A 22,374-nucleotide genomic window follows, 5' to 3' on the forward strand; every position below is an offset into this window, starting at 1 on the left:
AAAAATTGCACTGTTTCCACATTGAGAGTCGGCACATTTTCTAACTATACACCGTGGGTGTGGGGTACACACACGCATCCCCACGAGCCATCCATAGCGTTCAATACACTTCTATTTCGGGCTATTGCTTGGGAGACAAAATCCAAGATCCTGAGACTCTCCTTAGAAAAGAAAAGACCCTCAGGAAAGGATTCCTGGAAATCACTGGTGCCAGCAGAGAGCAGCAGCTCCGAACACAGACCGGGAGACGGCAAGCCGAAGCCTACCTGTGGTCGAGATGACTGAAGTCCTGTATATTCAATTCCCTGGTGTCTTGTGTCAGATAGATCGTGTCCACATCCTATCGGAAACATAACTTAAACAATCACAGAAGCAAGACACAGACCAAAGAATTAAAGAACGACACAGGCGGCTGTTTGCACGACCCAAGGAAGGTTCTGAAGACAAAGCGGTAGAAAAAAACAAAAAAGAGAAAGGAAGCAAGGCAGTCGAACGCTAGAATATTCTGCAGAGCATTCATGCACGTGTGTGTGTGTGTGTGAACACACACGGGCACAGATGTACTCACCCACTGCACTTCTTCCCTGTACGCAAACCCAAGCCAGTCACAAACACAGGCGTACATCTGAGAAAATCCACCTGCAACAGAACAGAAACGGTGAAGGGCTGCTTTTCAGCAAAAGAACGTTGCAGTTAAAACGTAAACGTTGACAGAGCTCATTCTTCTTTCTTCTGGGACAACAGAAAAGATTCCCCCTGTTCGACAGTAACTACAGAGCAGGACACATAAACGGCTTAAATACAGGACTTTCATGCACCAATGGGAAGTCTGTGCCGTGCTAATTACACCTTAAAGCTAACTGTACCTTCACGTAGCATCCCAGAAATAGACTTAACCCCCTGGCGGGGGGATGGGGGCCCACCAGCCAACCACTCACCGCAGGGGCCCTGCTCCGCCACCGTCTGGCTGTCCCACAGCGCCTGGAGACTGGCCAGGCGCTCGGCTGGCTCCATGCACACCTTCTTCATGATTCTCCTGTAAGGACATCCACAATAACACAGGTCAGCGTGAGGCTGTGGGAACAGCACCTACAAGTCGATTTGGTGACATGCCCCCTCTTTTAAAAAGCCAAAATGGGTGTTACTGCAATTTTGGTAAATATCATTCCATTATCTGAGTGCCAGGGAGATGGAAATCTATAGAAACTTCGTAATCTACCCCTTTATTGAACTTCCCTTTGGAAGTTGAATGTATTTAGCAATATAGTTTGCTATGTTGCTTTGTGACATGAGATTTTGTTAGAATAGTCAGAAAATAGTGTGTTCTAGACAATGGATTATTAGATTATACTAGTACCAAGTATCATTTACTAGTTTTCAAAGAAAAGTACAAGTATCCCCCTCTAGCCTGCCATACCACCCTGTGCATACATCCACCTAGAAACCGATCCTTTCATATTGGAAGTTTCTTTTTGCTCTCATTTGCCCCGGACTGCAATTCGTCAGGGGGCAGAGAGATGCCCAGCTCCTCCTAGCAGCCCCTAGAGCTCCTGCTCACACACACAGAGGGTGGACAGAGCAGTGGGTACCACTGCAGGCTGCCACCCCCAACTTTCACCATTCCTAAAGCACACAGTAAGGCGGTGTATCCTGCAGGCTCGCTGCCAGAAAGAAAGAAATTAACACCTATAACGTTACTGGAACAACTCCAGCTCCATGGGAAAGTCTCAACTCATGTCAGCTGGTGCCGTCCTAGTTATCCCATAGTGATGACTGCAAACTTTGTGAATTCATTAACTCAAAAATTGTTACTCAAAGGCAACAGTGTGCCCAGACCCATTTCAAGGCACCAGGCAACAGCTATGAGCAGATGTTGGCTTAACCCTCACAAGGCCAGTCATTTACCAACACAAACAAAAGGATAACATGGGAAAAGATCAAAAGGAGGGCAGGGGCAGGTCTTAGGGGCTGGCAGAGAGGGGCACTTAACTGGTTCCCTGCAGGGGAAGACAGGCGCTTGGAAGTGCTCTGTGGGAGGTAGCACAGGCTAAGTAGCCCTTATTCAAAACGTTAGGGACCGGAAGTGTCGGGAGCGGCACTCAACAAGTTTCAGATGTGGGAACACTTCAGCTTCTGAATATTTCGGCTAGGGATGCTGCCTCAGACTTGAAGGGGGATGAAGAGGTCACCAGGAGAAGCCTGGTGCTGGAGGTGCGAGCCAGGGCCCAGGAAAAGGGAGGTGGGAACGTGTCTGCTTCCTAGAAGCTCAGTATGGTTGCAAATGGCAAATTGTGTGCATGGGTGTACATACACGTGTGTGTACATGTGTGTGACTCTGTGCATGTGTGTGTATGCATGCATGCGTGTGTGTTTGAGGCTTGGGGAGGCAGCAAGGGGAGAGGGTGCAGTATCCCACGGGATCTGGAGAGCCAGGCAGGAAGTAGGCTGTGTGAGCCCAACAGGTGAAACACAAGGTGAGGGGCCAGGCAGGACTGCAACCAGGGAGCAGGGTGACAAGACCGATGGTGTCCACCAAGGCCAGCCTGTGTGTGATGGGAAAAGAAAAATAGCCAGGCAATACAGAGAGAAAGGACTTGGGAAACAGAGAGGAAGTCCCTAGGACTGGATGAAGGTCAAGGCCATGACTGGTGGCACCAAGCAGAACAGCCACAGCCCTTTCCCCTGCAGCCTTGGCTGCCCACGCCTGGGGCAGCTGCAGGTTCAGTGGGCGGGGACAGAAGCAGTGGAGGACTCGGATGAGGCCTGGCCAATGCTCCAGGTCACCTGGTCTGAAAGGCTGGGGACCAGGAGTGTTTCAGACCTGGGACTGTTTTCCTCCAGATTTTGGCATATCTGCATATTCATAATGATATAGGTTGGGGATGGGACGCAGGTTTAAACACATGATTCACTTATGGTTCACAGACACCTTATACACATGGCCAGAAGGGAATTCTACATAAAATAGCTAAATAATTTTGTGCCTGGAACAAAGCTTCATGGTGTGAAATCTTCCACTTGTGGCATCTTGGTGGCATCTGAAAGGTTTCAGACTGGGGAGTGTTTCAGATTCTGGATTTTTCTGGCTGATGCTGTAAGTGGTACTGAACAACCCCGAATCCTCCACGGCTGAGAAGCACTTCTGCTCTCACGTATCCCAGTGACCTGCACTCACCTTGTACAGACTAGAAGACAAGGACCCTAGTTAGTTCTGCTTTCTGATTGGATGGATTCCAAATAAAACTGCCGGATACTCGTGTGGCCTGGTCAGCACGTTCCACTCTGGGAGAAAACCTCAAATACCCACCAACACACGCACACACGAACGTAACACTGGCACCGAAAATACTCTTCAAGTTTTTTGACCGAGGCATAACTGGTGATGCCCACCCGACATTGGATTTTGTTAATTCCCTCAAACTTGGTGTGGATGCGCAAGATCACCAATGTAGCATTTGGAAGCACTGGGATGAAGGACTGTTACTCCATAAGTCCTTAATTTGGAGGTGACTCCGTTGGAAAGGTATTCACAAACTAAAATGATAGGATGGAATTTGGCAACTGAAACAATTCATCCTGGTTCAATACCATCTTTCTGGCATTAATCTCTCGCTACATGAGGGGTAGGGGATGCCGGGAACATCTCCTTATATGCCAGCCATATAAGGTCTGCAACATCACTTAGTCTGACCCTCCCAGAGCAACTGCAGATGGAACTTGAAATGCATTAAATCTAGCAGGTGAATTTTTAAGTTGATAATTTTGTATGGCCTGTGAATGGTGTTATAAATATCCAAATGGCCTTTGGGAATAAAAAGGTTCCCCACCCCTGACCCTGACTTAGAGAATGGAAAGCAAAGCAACAGCAGAGCGGTCAGAAGCAGGCCCAGGCCTCTCTGCAGCTGAATTAGGTAAACCTTGCACCCAGCAAGCCGGGCTTTTACCAGACTTTATTTGGGATCACATCTCTGAAAATTCTGGCTTTGTTTCAGCAGAACCGCAGAACATGCTATTTCAATGACAGACACATGGGGTGGAAGTTAGCTACCCAAAACAAGAGGAAAACAAGGCACATGTTTGTGCCAGGAAGTTGTGGATTAAGAACAGGAAGGCAGGGCTGGCGCTATGGCTTAGTGGGCTAAGCCTCTGCCTGCAGTGCTGGCATCCCACATGAGCACCGGTTCTAATCCCAGCTGCTCCCTTTCCAATCCAGCTCTCTGCTGTGGCCTGGGAAAGCAGCAGAAGATGGCCCAAGTGCTTGGGCCCCTGCTCCCACGTGGGAGACCCGGAAGAAGCTCCTGGATTCTGACTTCAAATCAGTCCAGCTCTGGCCTTTGCAGCCATTTGGGGAGTGAACTAGTAGATGGAAGACCTTTCTGTCTCTCCCTCTCTCTGTCTGTAACTCTACCTCTCAAGTAAATAAATAAAATCTTAAAAAAGAGAGAGACACACAGAGAGAGAGCGAGCAGGAAGGCAGCTGCTGGGGTTTGGAAGTGGTGACTTCGTGCTGGAAGTCTTTTCTCTGTAAGTACCCAGCCTCAGGTATTTTCTTTTTGTTTTTTTGCTTGTTTTGTTTTTTAACGTTGACTTATCTGAAATGCAGAGAGAGAGAGAGAGAGAGAGAGAGAGAGATCTTTCAACCACTGGTCCACTCCCCAAATGCCTACATCAGCCAGGGTTGGGTCAGGCTGAAGCCAGAAGCCTGGAACGCCACCCTGGTCTCCCAGGCAGGTAGTAGGAACCCAAGCTCCACTGCCTCCCAGGTGCATAAGCAGGAAACTAGACCAGAGGCAGAGTGGCTGGGACTCAGACACTCCAATACATGATGCAGGCGTCCAAAGCAGCAGCCTAACCTACTGCGCCACAATGCCTGCGTCTCGGGTATTTTTCAGCAACAGAAAACGTACTAAGGCAGTGTGGTAGTCTCAGACTACAGGGAGAGATAAACCACGGTAGATTAGGGAAACAGAGCTTCAACTTTACTCCTAAAGCAACACTGGTACTTCTCCCTTAGGAAGGGCGGCTGGCAGTCACAAGTGTGAACCCTTCGCAGAGGTGTCTGTCGGGGCTTCTCCAAGGAGCTCTCCTCTAACCATTCTCTTCTTCCTTTTTCTAACTACAAGGATCTCCTCAAACAACTGTTTCTTTCCGTAAGCGATAAAGCTGTAAGAACTAAGCTTCCAGAAGATGGCAATTGTTTCTTATGTAACCTTAACACTATGCACAGGAGCAACGTGCAAAACAACAACTCACACCGCACAAGCAGCTGGATGACAGCAAAGATCTCAGTATGTGCCCACATGCACAGAGCCCGGGGCTGTCACAGAGCCAGAGCATCTGTCAGAATAAGTGCCGTAAAACCCAACGCCTAGAAAGCAGAAGCCACTCACTTGCAGAGCTGAGTCAGCAACACTTGCATTGCAAGCATCTGGTTTCCACCAGTCTCAGAAAATAGCTCTCTGTGGCAAGAACCAGGAACTGGATGGCAGGCACAGGAGCTCTTCCTGCGAAGCTCATGATAAACTGTTGACACAGGCTGATACATTATTGTAATCCATTTACAATCATTGATTATTTAAAGCTTAATTCCAAGGCTCATCTCAGACAATATGGCAACTGTCCCCAGAATCACACGTGCTGTGCTGACGCCAACCACACCACAACAAAAGGATGCCTGTTGCTGAGTCACGTGTGGGACCAGAGCAGGTGAGCATTTTCTTCTGTCTACGCAAAAACTCCTATTTTGCCACTTTTCTTCACAGTAGCCTCACGTTTCCTTTTTTTTTTTAATTTCTTCAATTTTTTACATATTTATTTTATTATGTGAGAGACAGAGATCTCCAATCTGCTGGTTCATTCCCCAAATGCCTACAACAGCCAGAACTGGATCAGGCCAAAGCCAGGAACCAGGCACCCAACCCAAGTCTCGCACATGGGTGACACAGACCCAGCGACCTGAGCCATCACTGTTGCCTCCCAGGGTGTTCACCAGCAGGAGGCTGGAGTGGAGACAGAGCTTGGAGACAGACACTCCGATAGGCGAAGCAGGTGTCCCAAGGGCATCTTAACCACCATGCAAAATGCCCGCCCCAGTGACCTCACATTGTCATACTTCCTTCAGTTGTTGGCTTTATAAAGGAGCTGACAATATGACCTTTATTACTGTAGTAAAGAAAGTATATCATTCCGACATACTGACAATACCCAGGCAACTTTCAAACATACCACATACCTGAAAGAACAACCAAGCATACCAACAATGTAAGAAAAAAGTCACGTGAGAAGGCTGTTATTCATCCTCCTGAAAAGGAAGTTATCAGCCACCAGCTGCCCAGCAGCACAGCCTCCATCCCATGTCTGCATGGCTGACTGCAACAGTCATAGGTGGCTATGGACTGGAACTCAAGCAGTTTGCACACAGTTCACGCAATCCTCCCAGAACTGCATTCCCACCATTGCTCCCATTCTACAGATAAGGACTATAGGGCATGTTCACAGTCTGCTGAACACAGCTCACAGAGAGGTGAGCTGTCTTGCCTGTAATTTCATCCTCCTCCCTCAAAGGATTCAGTTCTTCCTCCCTGAGGGACTCACATTTTGTTCTAAAATGCAAAAGCCTTCACAGCTCCCTGCTGTGAACCTTTGCTGCTTCCTGGCCAACCCCTGGGCCACCCTGCTAACCTGGAGCTGGTGCACCTGGGCTCCCGCTCCAGCTCTCACTGAGCCAGGGGCACATGCTCCCTCTCCTTTCAGGCTCCCAGCCTCCCCAACACTCCTGGCCCATCCCTCCTCTCAAAAACGGAAGAAGATAGACAAAACCTAAACATTACTGTCTGCCCATCCCTTGCGGATACCTGAGGGTGCCAGCTCTCACACTCTTCCTCCTGCTGTCTGTGGAACTTTCTCACGCTTCCTTTGGACTACAACACCCGAGAGGGCAGGAAAGACTGTGCCTACCTAGATATGCCCGAGGAATTCCTTGGGTTAACATTTCTAAACACTAATAGCATCATTTACCAGTTAAAACGTCTAGCTTCATTTTAGACAATAGCCAGGGTTCTTGATATTAGAAAAGCTTCAAGTTATAATGAATCCCGGCTTCCTGAGCAAAAGAAACACAGGCTGGTGGACACAGACTGAACAACACGGAAGCGGGAAACATTTTCCCAGGTTCTCCTCACTACCCTGGTCTTAGAATTGAGGCATCCAATGACACCCAGTGACCCTGCCACACATACAAGAATGTGCTCAAAAACACGCTTACAGAATTCCTTTGAGGTGAGTTTTGGACTTAAATTTTCCCTGTATCCGGCCGGCGCTGTGGCTTAACAGGCTAATCCTCCACCTTGCGGCGCCGGCACACCGGGTTCTAGTCCCTGTCGGGGCACCAATCCTGTCCCAGTTGCCCCTCTTCCAGGCCAGCTCTCTGCTGTGGCCAGGGAGTGCAGTGGAGGATGGCCCAAGTGCTTGGGCCCTGCACCCCATGGGAGACCAGGAGAAGCACCTGGCTTCTGCCTTCGGATCAGCGCGGTGCGCCGGCCGCAGCGCGCCAACCACGGCGGCCATTGGAGGGTGAACCAACAGCAAAAAGGAAGACCTTTCTCTCTGTCTTTCTCTCTCTCTGTCCACTCTGTCAAAAATTAAAAAAAAAATTTTAAAAAAACCATATTTGATTTAGATCCTGGATGCTCTTTTCAGAATTATATTTGGGTCAAAGCAGATATTCATACTGACAGACAACGCAGCTTAGATTATTCTAGAACAGGTGATCCAAATTGGGGGCTGCCCCGGCTTGGCCTCCTCCTGCTTCCCCTGGCTCCTGATGCCTGCTCATGAGACAGCCTCCTGGCCAACAGTCCCCACCAGGACTGCCCTGAGCAAGCGAGGGGACGAGGACAGAGGACCCTGTGACGGGCTCAGGTAATATACTGGATGGATGGGACAATGCCCCCAACAAGGCTGAGGACTCCCCGGTAGTTCCATCATATTCTGTGGTTTACTATGAGTGAGATGTCTGACATTATGAGGACATGTTTATTTTCCATGCCCTATATTATTTACATCTAGAAAATATTTCTGTGACTATCCATTTTGACTTCGGCACACCAGGAATATAGACGGAAGCATACAATTACCCACCCGCTCACCTTCTCTGATTACAATAACCAACGCCAATATAATCGTGCGCTTCCCCTGCCAAAACCATGTAGTAAAACCTAAGGAGCTTCAAAAGCAAAGGCATGCCATGTCACTCACAGAACAGTAAGGGTTTGTGGTGACCGGCTGTGTGCACTGCTGGATGGAAAAGCACAACACAAGTCAAGCACGTTCAGGGTATGGAGTTCAGTGCCAAGTCCTTTACTAAATTATAATCACAGCTTCTCCCACTGGTCTCTTGACGGGCACAGCCACATCTCTCCCTGCCCCCTCCTCGGAATCCACTCCATCCTGTTTGGGTAGACCCTGGCACTCACTCACTTGTACTCACTTGTTTCCCGTTGATACCCACACACCTGCTGTCTTGGCCCACTGCCTTCTCGTTCCTGTGGTCTCATCTCTCCATAGTGGCCACAATGTAAGCAGGCCATGTGTGTGCTCACCCCAAACCTCACAAAGTGTGTACCATGTACCAAGGACGAGGGGTTGAAGGTTAATAAAAACACGACCTCTGCTCAAGCAGCAGGCAGCCCACGGGAACAGACAGGATGTTCTGGACTCTGGCCTCCTCAAGATATTGCTGAGAAATTGATGCCCAGCTGCCAGCCAGAATCTCTCACACTGCCGATGCCTCCTAACAGAGCCATGTACTCCATTCATCAGCTCCCCTTCTGGGGGAACTGCTCTAGAAAGCTGTGTTCACAATTCTGAGTTCCCCCCAGCACAGGGCCATCCGCCACTCCCAACCAGACCCCACCCCTGAGCGGCTCCAGTCCCCACCTCACAGCGCCAAGCATGGGACACTTCTCTGCCTGCAGCATCTTCAGCCCTAAGGACCAGCCCACACAGCCTCCCAGGCTGCCAAGGGTTTTCTCCCTGTCCTTATCCACCACCACCTGCGGCTCGTTCTTGTTTGATCTCTAAATGTTGGCCTTATTCTCAAGACACCTCCTCCTCTGGGTCCCCTCCCTCCCGGTGGCGCATTATGGACCACCTCTCTGCTACGGACTCACCTTTCTTCCAGCGCCAAGTCTGGACCTGTCCTCCACGTCCCAAGCTCACGTATGTCATCGCCCACCTGAAATCCACACCTAGATGTGCTAGGTGTCAAATTTCACATGCCCGAAACAGATCCACTAGGGATTTATTTCCCCCAAAAACCTGTCCACCTACTGATTCGGAGCCTTCTCCATCTCACTTCTCCAGCTCGCTGCTGAACACATCACAGTGGCTTCTCTGTGAAATACTAAAAATTCCAAATTCTTAATCAGCAGGTTCTAAACCACCTGGCCAGTGCCTCATTCCAGCCTCCCTTGTAGCATTCCTAGTCTCTTCCCACCGTTTTTCTTCACTGTGCTCCAGACAAACTGGATATGTTATCCTTCAGTTCCTCAAAGACACCTGCCACTTTCTAGACAAAAGAAAAAGCATGAGCAAATGTCCTGGGGAGAACACGGTGCCCCCCCCCTTTATATGAGGGGCTCCTTCCCTAGATCTATTCAAGTCAGCATGGCCGCAGGGAAGCCTCTCAAAACATAAGTTTATCCATTGTTTCAGTCCTGTCTGTTTCCCTCAACCCGATTCATTGAGCTGCTTCATTTTTGCATTTCTCTCTGTGGGAGCTTTGTTTCCCTGAGTTAAAATGGAAGTTGCATGGAGCCAGGGGCCGTGTTCACAGCTGGGCCCCAGCTGGTGGCACGGTGACTGGCATACAACAGAATCTCAACACTCACTGACTGAACCAACAAATGCACAGGCGTTATCACGCAGTGTGATGTGTGCTGGCACAGGAAGTGGTCATCACGCTCAGGGGACGCGCAAATAAAGGAACTTGACGGATGCGAGGATCCTTGGGCTGTATCTATTACAGTAGGAGCTTTTCAGCATTGGGAACGCATTCAAAGGTGCTAAAAGTACGAAAGACACTGTTTGTGCTCCAGAGTAAGTTGGATGATGGGGCAGGAAAGCAATGGCCTTCACACCGGGCCACACAGTTTAGGTGTTACCACGGAGCTGGCAGGGAAGGGGGGCTGCAGGGAAGGGGGGGTCGTGGATTTAGAGATCACATTCGCCCGGTGACTGACCTAGAAACAGACATGAACATTTCAGACTTGCTGGTTAGGAGCAGTTGCCTGAAAACGTAACAAAAAGATGACTGGAAATTAGAAGAGAAGGCATTATTCTTACTCAGCGTTCTCTGGGAAGAAACAAAACAAAAACAAAACCGGTAATTCATCCAGCCCCAAATGCTCAGAATATGAAAGAAAGCTGCATCTTAGGGAAAATGGAAATCTTAAATATTGTTTGAAGTGTCTTTAAAGTTTAGGGTGCTTTAAGCCTATACCCAATAAGCCTGCACTTAATAATTTTTCTATCCCATCAGTGTTAAACTGGAATGCCACAGTATAAGGAGCCCCATCATCGATAGTTTCAGGAAAATGGGTTGTGGTTACTACCAACTCCGACTACCCCCAACAGTTTCTGTTGTCTGGAAAGATGACCCGGAAGCTATCCCCAACAAAGTCCTGCTTCTGAGTGCTTCCCCAGTACCACTATGGTTCACTCCTCACCTCACCTGACCCCTGCGGGCCACACGCTGCAGGTGCATGCATGTGCGAGCACGCCTGTGCAACCAGAGCCCTGCAGGAGACTGCCTTGAAGACGTCTCCAGAAACTCTCTCCAGGCAGGAGTCTGGGGCGCGGGGCAGCTCAGCTCAGCCTTCACCCCTGCTGACGGGAGGCCAGCTGTACTCAGCTCCCCCAGCCACAAGGCACCCAGGGACTCTGAGTGAAGCGTCAGGAAGGAGGAAACCCGGGCTGAACAACCAGCCCCTCCCGCCTGGTCCACCTGCCTCTGTGAACAAAAAGACAGAACCAGCAGGGAGAAGCCAGCAGGTCTCCTCCGGCCAGAGAGACGAAGCCACTTTCTGTCCCCCAATGGGTCTAAAACACGCAAAGGCTCTGGCCTCCAATGGGGGGAGAGGTGTTGTCAAGACAGGTTCCATGAAGACCAACAGCCCCCCAAATTCTCTTCCTACAAAACCCAGCAAGGTGTACAGCTCTCTACCCTCCACAGGAGAGCACGCCAGGTGCCCAGGTGCCTGCTCTCTGCGTGTCCTGTCTTTCCAGCAGGAGAACTTTCTCTCAGGAGCAGCTCGGCCTTCTCCGGCCAGCCAAGGAAGTCCCCCCACCCCACACCCTACACACTCCCCCGCCGCGGGCTCCGTGATCCAAGCACATACTCCTGATTTTCAAAACATTTGCCAAAACCATGGGGACATGTACGTAACACAGAGAATTTATTAATTTTCCCAACAGCATTTCAGAAGGGTTAAGAGGAAAACAAAAGCAGCTAACTTTTATGTTTGGTTTTGTTTTCTTTGGACTGAAAAGAGGGAGAGAAAAAAACCAAGCAGCAGAAGCCCAGTGGCTTCTACCTAGGGCCATGACGCAAGGCACCAGCCTCTGGGATTCTGCTAACGGCTGGGAGGAAGCTCATGCTAGAGGAAATTTGAAGTTCAATCCCAAGGGTGTCTGTCTCAGACTTGGGAGTAGAAGTTAAAGGGTTTCCCAGTCCTGGCATCACCCAAGCTCTTTCAAGAGCGGTCCCACAGAAAACCTCAGACAGCAAACACAAGGGGTGCAGAGGGGGCTTTCATAGTTCATGCTGAAGAAAGGGAGGACTGAGAGGGGAACCCCCCGAAAGGGCAGGGAGGCAGGCACTTTGAAGAGGAACAGGTTTGGACTCCCCCTCCCCCCCCAGGGACTCACACAGGAGAGAGGCCGGGGAATATCCTCCGTAGGCAGGTGCCCACGTGCGCCAGCACGTCACTCACGTCCTCCGGCGACGCCGTCTTCAGGGAGATGGTGCACTTCTCCGTCTCCACCACCATCTGCAACAGCCGGGGGCACGCTTGTTAAAAGGGAGCCCATTGCCTTCCCGTTTTCCATTTTAAATACTGGAAATGAGGCGGGCACTCGGACACACGCTAACGCAACACTAGCTTTTTAAGACGCTCTTCCTTAAAATAATACTCTTGGTTTAAGAATTGCTTGAGTAGGGGAAGAAAGGGGTTGTCAGAAACACCCAGGAACCAGGGCAGATTCACGCAGACCCTCATGTGACTTAACTCCCCACATCTGGACATACACAGCTGGTCACATCTGTGACCCAGGATAAGTGCAAATATCTCCTGTGAGTACCCACTTGTCCTTGAAGAAAAACCACAGACAAGCTTTGTAAAAAAGATTTATTTATTTTTGAAAGGCAGAGATACAGAGAGAGGAGAGGAGAGGGAGAGGGAGAGGGAGAGGGAGAGGGAGAGGGAGACGGAGACGGAGAGGGAGAGGGAGATCTTCCATCCTCTGGTTCACTCCCCAAATGGCCACAACAGCCAGGGCTGGGCCAAGCCAAAGCCAGAAACTTCTTCCAGGGCTCAAACGTGGGAGCAGGGACCCAAGCACCACAGCCATCCTCTGCTGCCCTCCCAGGCACATTAAAAGGGAGCTGGATCTGAAGCCGAGCAGCTGGGATTCGAACCAGCGCCCATGTGGGATGCCAGCGCTGCAGGCGGTAGCTCTACACCACAATGCTGGTCCCTAAACCACACATTTTAAAGACAAGAAAATCTGGAAGAAAAAGAAAACTTAAATGCTTATAAAACTTTCAAGCTTTGGAAGAAGAAGGAACACGTAGAAGGGATTATATTAAAGTAAAAGTGTTTAGGTTTAGTGTGTGGTAAAGACACATTTTTTATGATTAATAGCTGGAGATATCCAAAACTCAAACCAAAAAAATAATGCTGAGATGGAGGTCAACCAACCAGTCTACAAATAAGGATAAATCAGAGCAGCCTGTGAAAGGCACAAGTTGAAGAGGGCTACACCTCAAAGAAAGAGAACAGAGGTGAATCACTTCCTTTAAAAAGGAAAACAGACCCCACTACTATACAAGTGTGAAATGCAATCCATTGTGATCATCACCACAGCAGAGCAGCCTCACACAGTGACTTCTGTCTGTACAAAAGTACAGTGGTGACCACATACTCCACGTGCAACCCACCAACCGGGTGAGGGAGTTCTCAGACTTTGCTTCAGGTTTTCCTAAAATTATCTACATTGAAAAATCATCACATTTACATTACCAGGAAGAGTAATGCGAAGGTATTTATCAAAATGAAAAGATCAAAGAAAAGGCTATCCTAAGTGATGGAGTCCTGAAAATGTTCCTTTTTTATAAATACCTCTACAGGAATCTGTCCACAAGTGTTTAAGAAGTATCACTTCTATGTCAGTTACTTGTGTGTAAAAAGTATGTAATCCAAATTTTCAGCCTATTCCTCAAGAAATTAATGGAAAGGCCTTTAAAATCCTCTAGACAAAGGCCGCATTTGTGTGCAAGAAGCTGGTCCAAAGATAATGTCCTTCTTTCTTCCCCAGTCCCCAAGAAAAGGCTGCAAGCGTTTGGGGTTTGTACCTAGGGTTGTGGGTTCCGACCAAGGCCAGGATGTCTGGAGAAGTCAGAAGCCAGACGAAGGCTGGTTTGTGCAGTTCAGCTCATGTTTCCCATGCACAGATCTGTGCCTACCCATGGTTTGCGAAGCCAGAGAATTCGGGATGTGCCATTGTGTCTGTGCTTGGCACCTCATTCCCAGACCTTCCACCACGGGTAATTACGCTGTTCACTACAGGGTACCTGCACATTCTCCACCTCTAGAGCATCAACGCAGCTCACAGTTTGGGTGTGAGTAATTAGTAATTAGCTAATTCTAATTCCACTTGATCTTAGCACCTAATCATCCTTAATTGCACAGTACTGAATAGAGAGACAGGGAAGAAAAAAGGTGACAGGTGAGAGAAGACATGAGGTCTTCAAGTGCAACCTTACTTGAAAGCCCTCACACAGCCTGCGTAAGACGTCACCAGCTTTGCATAATGCAAAGACTACAACAAAATGATAGAGCTGGAGACAACACAATAACATCATCTCATCAGAGAAGGAGCTCCTGCCATTTACCTCTTCCCTCTATGTTAGCCATAGAGAGGCAGAATGTTTAAACATCTTTTCCTTTACATACCTAGCAGGATTTAACCCATCATCTCCCGTACATATCTAAAATGATAATCATATATACAAGCCATAGATTCTTACAATAAGTAACCGTTGACTTCAATGTTCTGACCCTGAAAGCCCAGAACACGGGCAGGAGAGACTGTCCCGACACGGAGCCTTGTAAAGTGAGATAAAGGTCTCCACAGTTCCACAGGAAAAGGACAACAGTATTGCACTAGCTCAGCCACACCTTGCCCTGCTCTCACCCACATGCCATGCGATGCCTCTGTCCCAGGCGCTGTGCCTGCATCTACAACCTACAGTTAAGGAAAGGTAAAAACAGCCATGCCAGGAAGGTAACAAATCCCTGAGAACATCAGGAAGGAAGCCCTAATCGAGGTTGGACTGGGAATGCTACAGGCAGACACAGTCATCCTTGGGATTTCACCTAAGAGAAAACCAAAACTGGAGACTTCCAGGAACTGAGGCTACACAGGCTACTTGGCTCCCAGCCTTTGGAACACAATGGAATCAAACGGTGCATTTGATAAAAACACAAAAAGCTCACCCCAGACAGAATCCTAACTGCCCTGCACAGAGGCTGTGTGGAATGCTGGGAGAGGGAGGGGCATTGCTGAAGGCATCTGCACCACAGGCCATTGTGCAATAATACCACAAGGTTACCAGCATCCCAGGGTCTGGCCAGTGCGTTCCTTTATGGGAGCAGCATCACTGTTTCACTATCATTTCAGCCTCCAGGTCCACACACGGCAGCAGCAAAGCCCTTCCTTTGGTCCCTACAATGACAGAACGGTGCTGTGGGCTGAGATGGACTGCTAGCTAACAGCTCCTCTGGAAGGCACGATGCTGTAGAGACACAGAGCATGCAAGGACCAATTTGTGCACCACTCTTGCTGCATGAACATCTTCTCTCATACTCAAACCACACAGTCAAGTGGTATCTGGAACATAACCCTGGAGCTCATATATTATTAACGCTTTCCTGTCTCCATCCTAACCCCTAAGCCATACACATAAACATTCCTAAATTAGTACCAACAAGAAGGCTCTGCTTACGCCACTACACCATCATCCAGGAGAGACTGCTGTCTCCCACACGTTTGACTATTTGGGCAAACATATGGTGCTGTGATTTTTCTTTCACATTCTACTTCCAGAAAACGATAGAAAATGATAAACACACAGGATAAAACACTGCTCTAAGACAAACCATGGAAAAGTTCCAAGGAGTTGTATGTAATCTCAGTCAACAGAAAGCAACAATTTTGGCCATTCTTTTAGGAACATTATCGACACAACTACATACACAAGCACACACAAACACACACTTTCTTTATAGTCATAAAAACTAAAAGGAAAAGTAGGAGAAAGAACCTAATAAAGATCAGAGCAAAATTCAATGAAATAGAAAAGCAATGAAATCAATGTAGAAAAATCAGTCTAACCAAAAAGCGAATTCCTTGATAAACCTCTAACCAGACTGATATTTGAGGGAGGGGGCGGGTAAAAAGTTTATGACAATAAATTGGGACAATGTAAATAAACCGGGCAAATTTCTCAGAATACACAAATACCAAAGCTCATTCGAGAAGAAATTCACAAATGGACCTCTAGTTATCAAAGAAACAGAACTTGTAGTTAAAAAGCTTCCCCAAAGGCAGTGGAGGCTGGCCCAGGCAGTTGGGCCCCTGCTACTCACACGGGAGACCCGGATGAAGATCTTGGCTACTTTCTTTTTTTTTTTTTTTTTTTTTTTTGACAGGCAGAGTAGATAGTGAGAGAGACAGAGAGAAAGGTCTTCCTTTTGCCGTTGGTTCACCCTCCAATGGCCGCCGCGGTAGGCGTGCTGCGGCCGGCGCACCACGCTGGTCCGATGGCAGGAGCCAGGTGCTTCTCCTGGTCTCCCATGGGGTGCAGGGCCCAAGCACTTGGGCCATCCTCCACTGCACTCCCGGGCCACAACAGAGAGCTGGCCTGGAAGAGGGGCAACCAGGACAGGATCGGTGCCCCGACCGGGACTAGAACCCAGCGTGCTGGCGCCGCAAGGCGGAGGATTAGCCTAGTGAGCCACGGCGCCGGCCCGATCTTGGCTACTTTCTATAACCTGACCCAGACACAGCTGTTGTGGCAATTGGGGAGAGAAGGAAGGGATGGAAGGTCTCTAACTCTTCCTTTCAAATAAATTTTAAAAATTTAAATTAAATTTAAAAAGAAATAAATAAATAGAATACAACATCAATAGAGGCAAAACTCAATTGTGTTCCTAAGAGCAGCAAGAAACAATCGGAAATTGAAAATTTTTAAATACCATTCAAAATTGCATCAGAAAATATTAAATACTTAGGAATAAATCCGCTCAAAGATGCATAAAACTTAAACACTGACAGCTGAGAAACATTAAAGAAGAACTAAATAGAGTAATAGGGTTTCTTTCGCTCAGAAGATTCTATACCATTAAGATGTCAATTCTCTCCAAACCGATGTACAGATTCAATGCAAGCTCAGTCAAAAACACTGGGGTGATTCTAAGATTCATTTAGAATTGCTAAGGACCTAGAATCACAAAATGGTTTTGAAGAGGAACACAGCTGGAGGACTGCCACTGATTTCAATCTCCATGTGATGCCACGGGACAGAGTGGCAGAGGCGTGAAGATAACCAAATGGACCCCAGGGATGAGATTCAGAGTGCAGAAACGGACCCACACTTGGACTTTCCACAAAGGTGGAACCGAGTCAGTGAGGACACAGCAGCCTTTCAAACAAATGGCACTGAAATATGTACATGGATGTCTACACATATGAAAGAGCCTTCGACCCACACATTGCGTTATATACAAAAATTGCTTCAAAATCCATCACAGACCTGTATGTACAACCTAAAGGTCTAAAACTAAACACACAGCACTCTGCGACCTGGGGTTAAGCAAAGATTTACTCAAGGTGACACCAAAGCATGATGCACACAAGAAAATGCTGATAAATCAGATTTAACCAAAATTTAAAATGTCTGCTCCTTCATTCCAAGAGAATGAAAAGGCAGCCAGAGACTGAGAAACTATGTATGAATCACATATCTGATATAGAATTTGTATCCAGAATACAGTTTTTTAAAAAACTCCCGAGGCCAGTGCTGTGGCACAGTGGGTTAAAGCCCTGGCCTGCAGTGCTAGCATCCCATATGGGTACCGGTTCAAGTCCCGGCTGCTCCACTTCCAATCCAGCTCTCTGCTGTGGCCTGGGAAATCAGTGAAGGATGGCCCAAGTCCTTGGGTCCCTGCTCCCACATGAGAGACCTGGAGGAAGCTCCTGGCTCCTGGCGTCGGATGGGCTCAGCTCTGGCCATTGCAGCCATTTGGGGAGTGAACCAGCAGATGGAAGACCTCTCTCTCTACCTCTCTCTGTAACTCTATCTTTCAAATAAATAAAATAAATGTTTAAAAAAAAAAACCCTCTCAAAACTCAATGAGAAAACAAATAACTCAGTTTCTATAATGGCAAAGAATTTGAAATGCCACTTCATCCAAAAAAGATATCCCATGGCAAATAAACAGAAAAAGATGCTGAATATACTTTATCATTAAGGAAATGCAATTTGAAATTGTAATGAAAAGGTACTACATACTTATAACAATGGTTGAAATTAAAAAGACTGACCATACCAGTGTTGTCAAGGACACGAGGGAACTAGAACATCGTAGGCTGTTGGTGGCAACAGAAAATGATACAAGCACTTAGGAAAACAGTTTGGTCATTTCTCCAAAAGTTACACATATACCTACCATCAGACTCAGCCATTCCGCTCCTATTTACCCACAGGAAATGAAAACACTTCAAAAACTTGTACATAAACATTCATGGCAGCTTTATTTGTGACAGCCAAAACTGGAAACAACCCAATGTCCATCACCAGGTAAACGCATAAACTGATACAGCCATGCAGTAGAGTCCTACTCAGCAGTGGGAAGCAAAGAGCTGCTGAGACAGGCAACAACTCATATCAATGCCCCAGCAGCCACGCTGACGGAGAGGAGGCAGGCAGGAGGGGATGCAGCCTGTGATCCCATCCACAATGTCTACAGCCAGAACGAGAGGGAGCAGGGGCGGGAGAGAGTGTTTCCTGGGTAACGAACGTGTTCAGTGTCTTGACTGTGGTAACAGGGTCCCGGGTCTGCAGAAGTCAAGAAGTCAAACTGTACACTTTCCTGTACTGCAGGTACCTAGAGCTCAACGAATCTGGGTTTTAAAATCTATACTTTATTAACACTAAAAATTTAATTTTTCATTGTGTTCTGAGAAAGAACTTGTAGAGTACTGTAGCAGAGTATAAAATTTTGGTGCTCAACTGTATCACAGAGTCCCTCAGGAGCAGCCACCAGAAGAGATAACTAGTTCTTTTCAGGCTGCAGAATGGAGATGTGTTTCTTATCGAAACAACTTTCGGACCTTGATCCCCACAAAGCCACCATAAAGCATCGCATTCTGAAATTTCTCTTTTCCCTCGTCTTGTTTTCTGACTCTAAGGAACAGTCAGTAATGAAAGCAAACAGAAGACATTCCACAGTTCCGGAAACTCAGGAAAAATCACGCCGGCCCTGACAGGGACAGGTGTCTGTCACTTACTCACCTGAGCAGGCTTGTTGCAAATAACACCTTGAATCTCCAAGTAGCTGAAGGTTAACTCGAGCTGTAATTGAGAGGAGAGGGAGAAATACAGACCTGTAATGATGGGTTTTAAACATGTAATTCAAGGTAAAAATGCTATAATTACAGCCAGCACAGGAGCAAATAAGTTATTGGGCATCTTAGGAAGGTTGATTTAATATCTCCGTTTGACAAGATAAAATCCTGATTTATCACGCTGCAGAAAAAGTATTATTCATTTTAGTCCTGAAGGTTGGGAAAAAGTTGCATGCCTGATTTTTTTTTTTAAGTCTCACAATGGGACATGTGTACACATCTACAACTTACTCTGTGAGAAATGAATGTGAGAAAAGAATCATCTAAATATATTCATCTTTTTGCCTTTTCACTTCCAAATATTGCTTCTGAAAGTCATACCCAGTAAAGTTCATGAACTTCTCCCTTCTTCCTGAATTCTTGCCCCTATGTAACACAGTTCATGGAATCCTCCTCCTTCCAGCATTTTCCATAAAAACCTCTATCTTGAATAGACTCAGACAAACAGTATTCAGAAATTTTAAAGTGTTCCTTCATGAAACACATATAGCTACATAAAAGTCCTTTCTACACATGGAGAAAAGTGATTTATTTCCTATTTTAACAAGAAGCACCCTTCCCTTCTTGTCTCTTATAATCAGCTGGTCTTTCCCTATTATTCCTGCCAGTAGTCACCAACTTTTCTCCCAGTTTTGTAGTCGTCCACCTCACCCAGTGAACAGTCACAGAGAAATGGGACTATACAACACAGGAGACTGGAGTGGATCTGCTTCCTTTACTCTCTCACATTGAAACTAGAAATACACAGTTGGTATTAGGGATTGGTTCTAGAGCCCCTGTGACATCAGCCAGTGTAGTCCCTCACATAAAATGATACAGTATTTGCATATACCCTAGGCACAGGCTCCTATATACTTTAAATTATCTCTAGACTCTTTAGAAGAGCACACACAGTGTAAACATTTCATAAGTAGTTACACTGTGTGGTTTAGGGAATGACAACGGAAAAGGCCTATACAGATGCAAATTTTTCTGAATATTCTCGACTCCCTTTCATTGAATCTACAGGGGGCAATTGCAATGTGAAAAAACACGCCTAGAACCAAACCCAGAGGGATGTCAGGCTGCCTGTACCATGCCTCACTGGTGGCATAAATATCCCAATAAACACCAAAGCACAATGGTAGAGAGGGGAGGCAGGAAGAGAACTCATTCTGGCATTACTCATTTAGTCACCGGACAGGCATCCAGAGAAAGCCGCTGGTGCACTGGAAACAGACATGGACTGAGATGTGCATTTTGTCCTCCAAGAGTTAAAGGCAACTTTGAAGGAACGGATTTCAAAACATTCAATCACAGTAGAAATTTTCTTACCTATCATTATCAGGATTTATAAAGGCTTTGGTTTTGAAAAGTCATTCAAACAGGAAATTACTTTCTAAGAGGTATGCATGCCTCCCTCGGCTACTTTAATGCGTGTTAACCTATTTCCAGTTAGCATCCTTTGAGAGAGGCCCTTCTGAGCTGCACCTGCAATGCAGGGCTTCCCAGCTTCACTTCAAATCCCCGGAACAGGAAGTGGGGACTTGCAAGGCAACCTGAGGGTGGAAGTTGTCTGGACTGCCTTCCGCACCGCCACTCCCCAACCCCGGAAAATTAACATTTGTTGGGTCCTTAAGACAGCAAATTTTGTAAGTAGTTCAGTTTTATCAACATGCAGTATTTCACACACACTCTCTCTCATTTTGCAATCCTATTACACTGCTATGTAAATGTCTTTCATTAAAATAACTTATTCTAGAATTGCTATAAAAAAGATTGGGAACAAACCACTGACCCTCAGTGGTCGTCTCATTCCTAGGTGTGAGCAGGTGTATTCTCTTCCCATGTCACAGCTATGAAAATGCAGCTGGCATCAGTCAGTGTCACCTCAGATAGAATGGACACCTGTCATCGACCCGGGCCAGTGGGTTATTCAAAGGTCAATTAAGATACTCCGTACCTGAGGGCTGCCATTGGGCTAAGCAGGGCACTGGGGAGCCAGGAGCGAGTCGGGGCATTTCAGCCAGGCCCTGGGAAACACTTTCAAGTCTGGCAAGCAAACCGAAGGTCAGGGGCGGGGCATGTGGGCAGAAGCAAATGAATCTCTAACATCACAGAGGCATTAAAAGAACCAGAATGGGGCAGAACTAAAAGGAGATCTTTGGTATCGGCAGTCAGTGAGGGACCCGCTGGCCGGCCCGTGGCTGGTCAGGGTACCGGGGTATTATCAGTGAAGGGCAGGAGAGTCTAACACTGAAAACAACACAGCAAGGTTCAAACCCTTCTCGCTGAGCTCAACTACAGCTGCTATTACCAGGCCTTTGCTCCCAGCTCTCACAACCCTCCTGCCCCCATCCTAAAGAGAGTTTAAAGGTGGTCTCTGGGGGTAGAACTGGGGCCTGCGAGGCAGGGAGACTCCTCAGGGATTGAGGCTGGTACAGGTTTCAGGAAGACCTGGGACATGTGTAAGTCAGACCCACAGATACCTTTTTATTTTTGCCCTAGATATAAATTATTTTTTTCATTTTGAACTTTTTATTTTCCCCCAGAAACCTTTTATTGAAGGTACACAAACTTCATGTGTTTCATAAATACACCTTTAGGAACCAGTGATTCTTACCACCTGCGTTCTCACCCTTCCTTCCTCCTCCCTCTCCTATTCCCAGTCTTATTTTTCACTAAGATCTATTTTCAATTAACTTTATACACATAAGATTAACTCTCTACTAAGAGTTTAACATATATATAGTATAAAAAATGTTCTTCAACAGTCGATATCAGTGATTGATCAGGTAAGTGGACAGGATTAACCCAGTTTTTCCACCACTCTCTGGCCGGCATCACCCCCAACCCCTAGAGGGGCAGTGCCCCTCCCACCAGCCGCAGAGCAAATCTGTATGGAATTCTGGGTCTTTCAGCAGTGCTTGTTGTGTCCTATAGGTGGCACCCCTGCTTCAACCCCTTGGCCAGACCAGGTCCAGCCCAGGCTCTTCCAGCCCCCTGGCACCGCGGCCCCTCCACAGCCCTCTGCCATCTGCCTGGCTGATGTCTGAATGCTTCTGTACCCTTGTCTGCGGCTGCTTCCCTGACCACAGGCGAACCCTGCTTTGCAGTTAATCACCACGGGGTCCATCTTTGTTTTGCACACTTGACAACATCTTCCAGCACACCTCACACGTTTAGCGAGACAGGAAAGAAGGCATCTCTAACTTCGTACACAATTTCATAACAAAAATATTTTTTTTTTAATTTTTTTTTTTATTTTTTTATTTTTTTTATTTTTGACAGGCAGAGTGGACAGTGAGAGAGAGAGACAGAGAGAAAGGTCTTCCTTTTGCCATTGGTTCACCCTCCAATGGCTGCCGCGGTAGCGCGCTGCGGCCGGCGCACCGCACTGTTCCGATGGCAGGAGCCAGGTGCTTA

General features: G+C 47.3%; 1 protein-coding gene across 2 annotated transcripts in view; it reads right to left on the bottom strand.

The window, feature by feature from the left end:
• CARMIL1 (capping protein regulator and myosin 1 linker 1) overlaps positions 1–22,374 on the bottom strand; it is a 318,527-nt gene that overhangs the window by 162,368 nt on the left and 133,785 nt on the right. For both annotated transcript variants that reach the window (XM_062185167.1, XM_062185173.1), the window contains exons 4-8: positions 18,857–18,916; positions 11,929–12,050; positions 939–1,036; positions 569–639; positions 267–340 (exon numbers count right to left, since the gene is read on the bottom strand). In XM_062185167.1, the coding sequence (XP_062041151.1) occupies positions 267–340; positions 569–639; positions 939–1,036; positions 11,929–12,050; positions 18,857–18,916 (425 nt within the window). The remainder of the gene's footprint in view (positions 1–266; positions 341–568; positions 640–938; positions 1,037–11,928; positions 12,051–18,856; positions 18,917–22,374) is intronic.

This window comes from Lepus europaeus, chromosome 3 (assembly GCF_033115175.1).
Source record: "Lepus europaeus isolate LE1 chromosome 3, mLepTim1.pri, whole genome shotgun sequence".
Taxonomy (NCBI): Eukaryota; Metazoa; Chordata; class Mammalia; order Lagomorpha; family Leporidae; genus Lepus; species Lepus europaeus.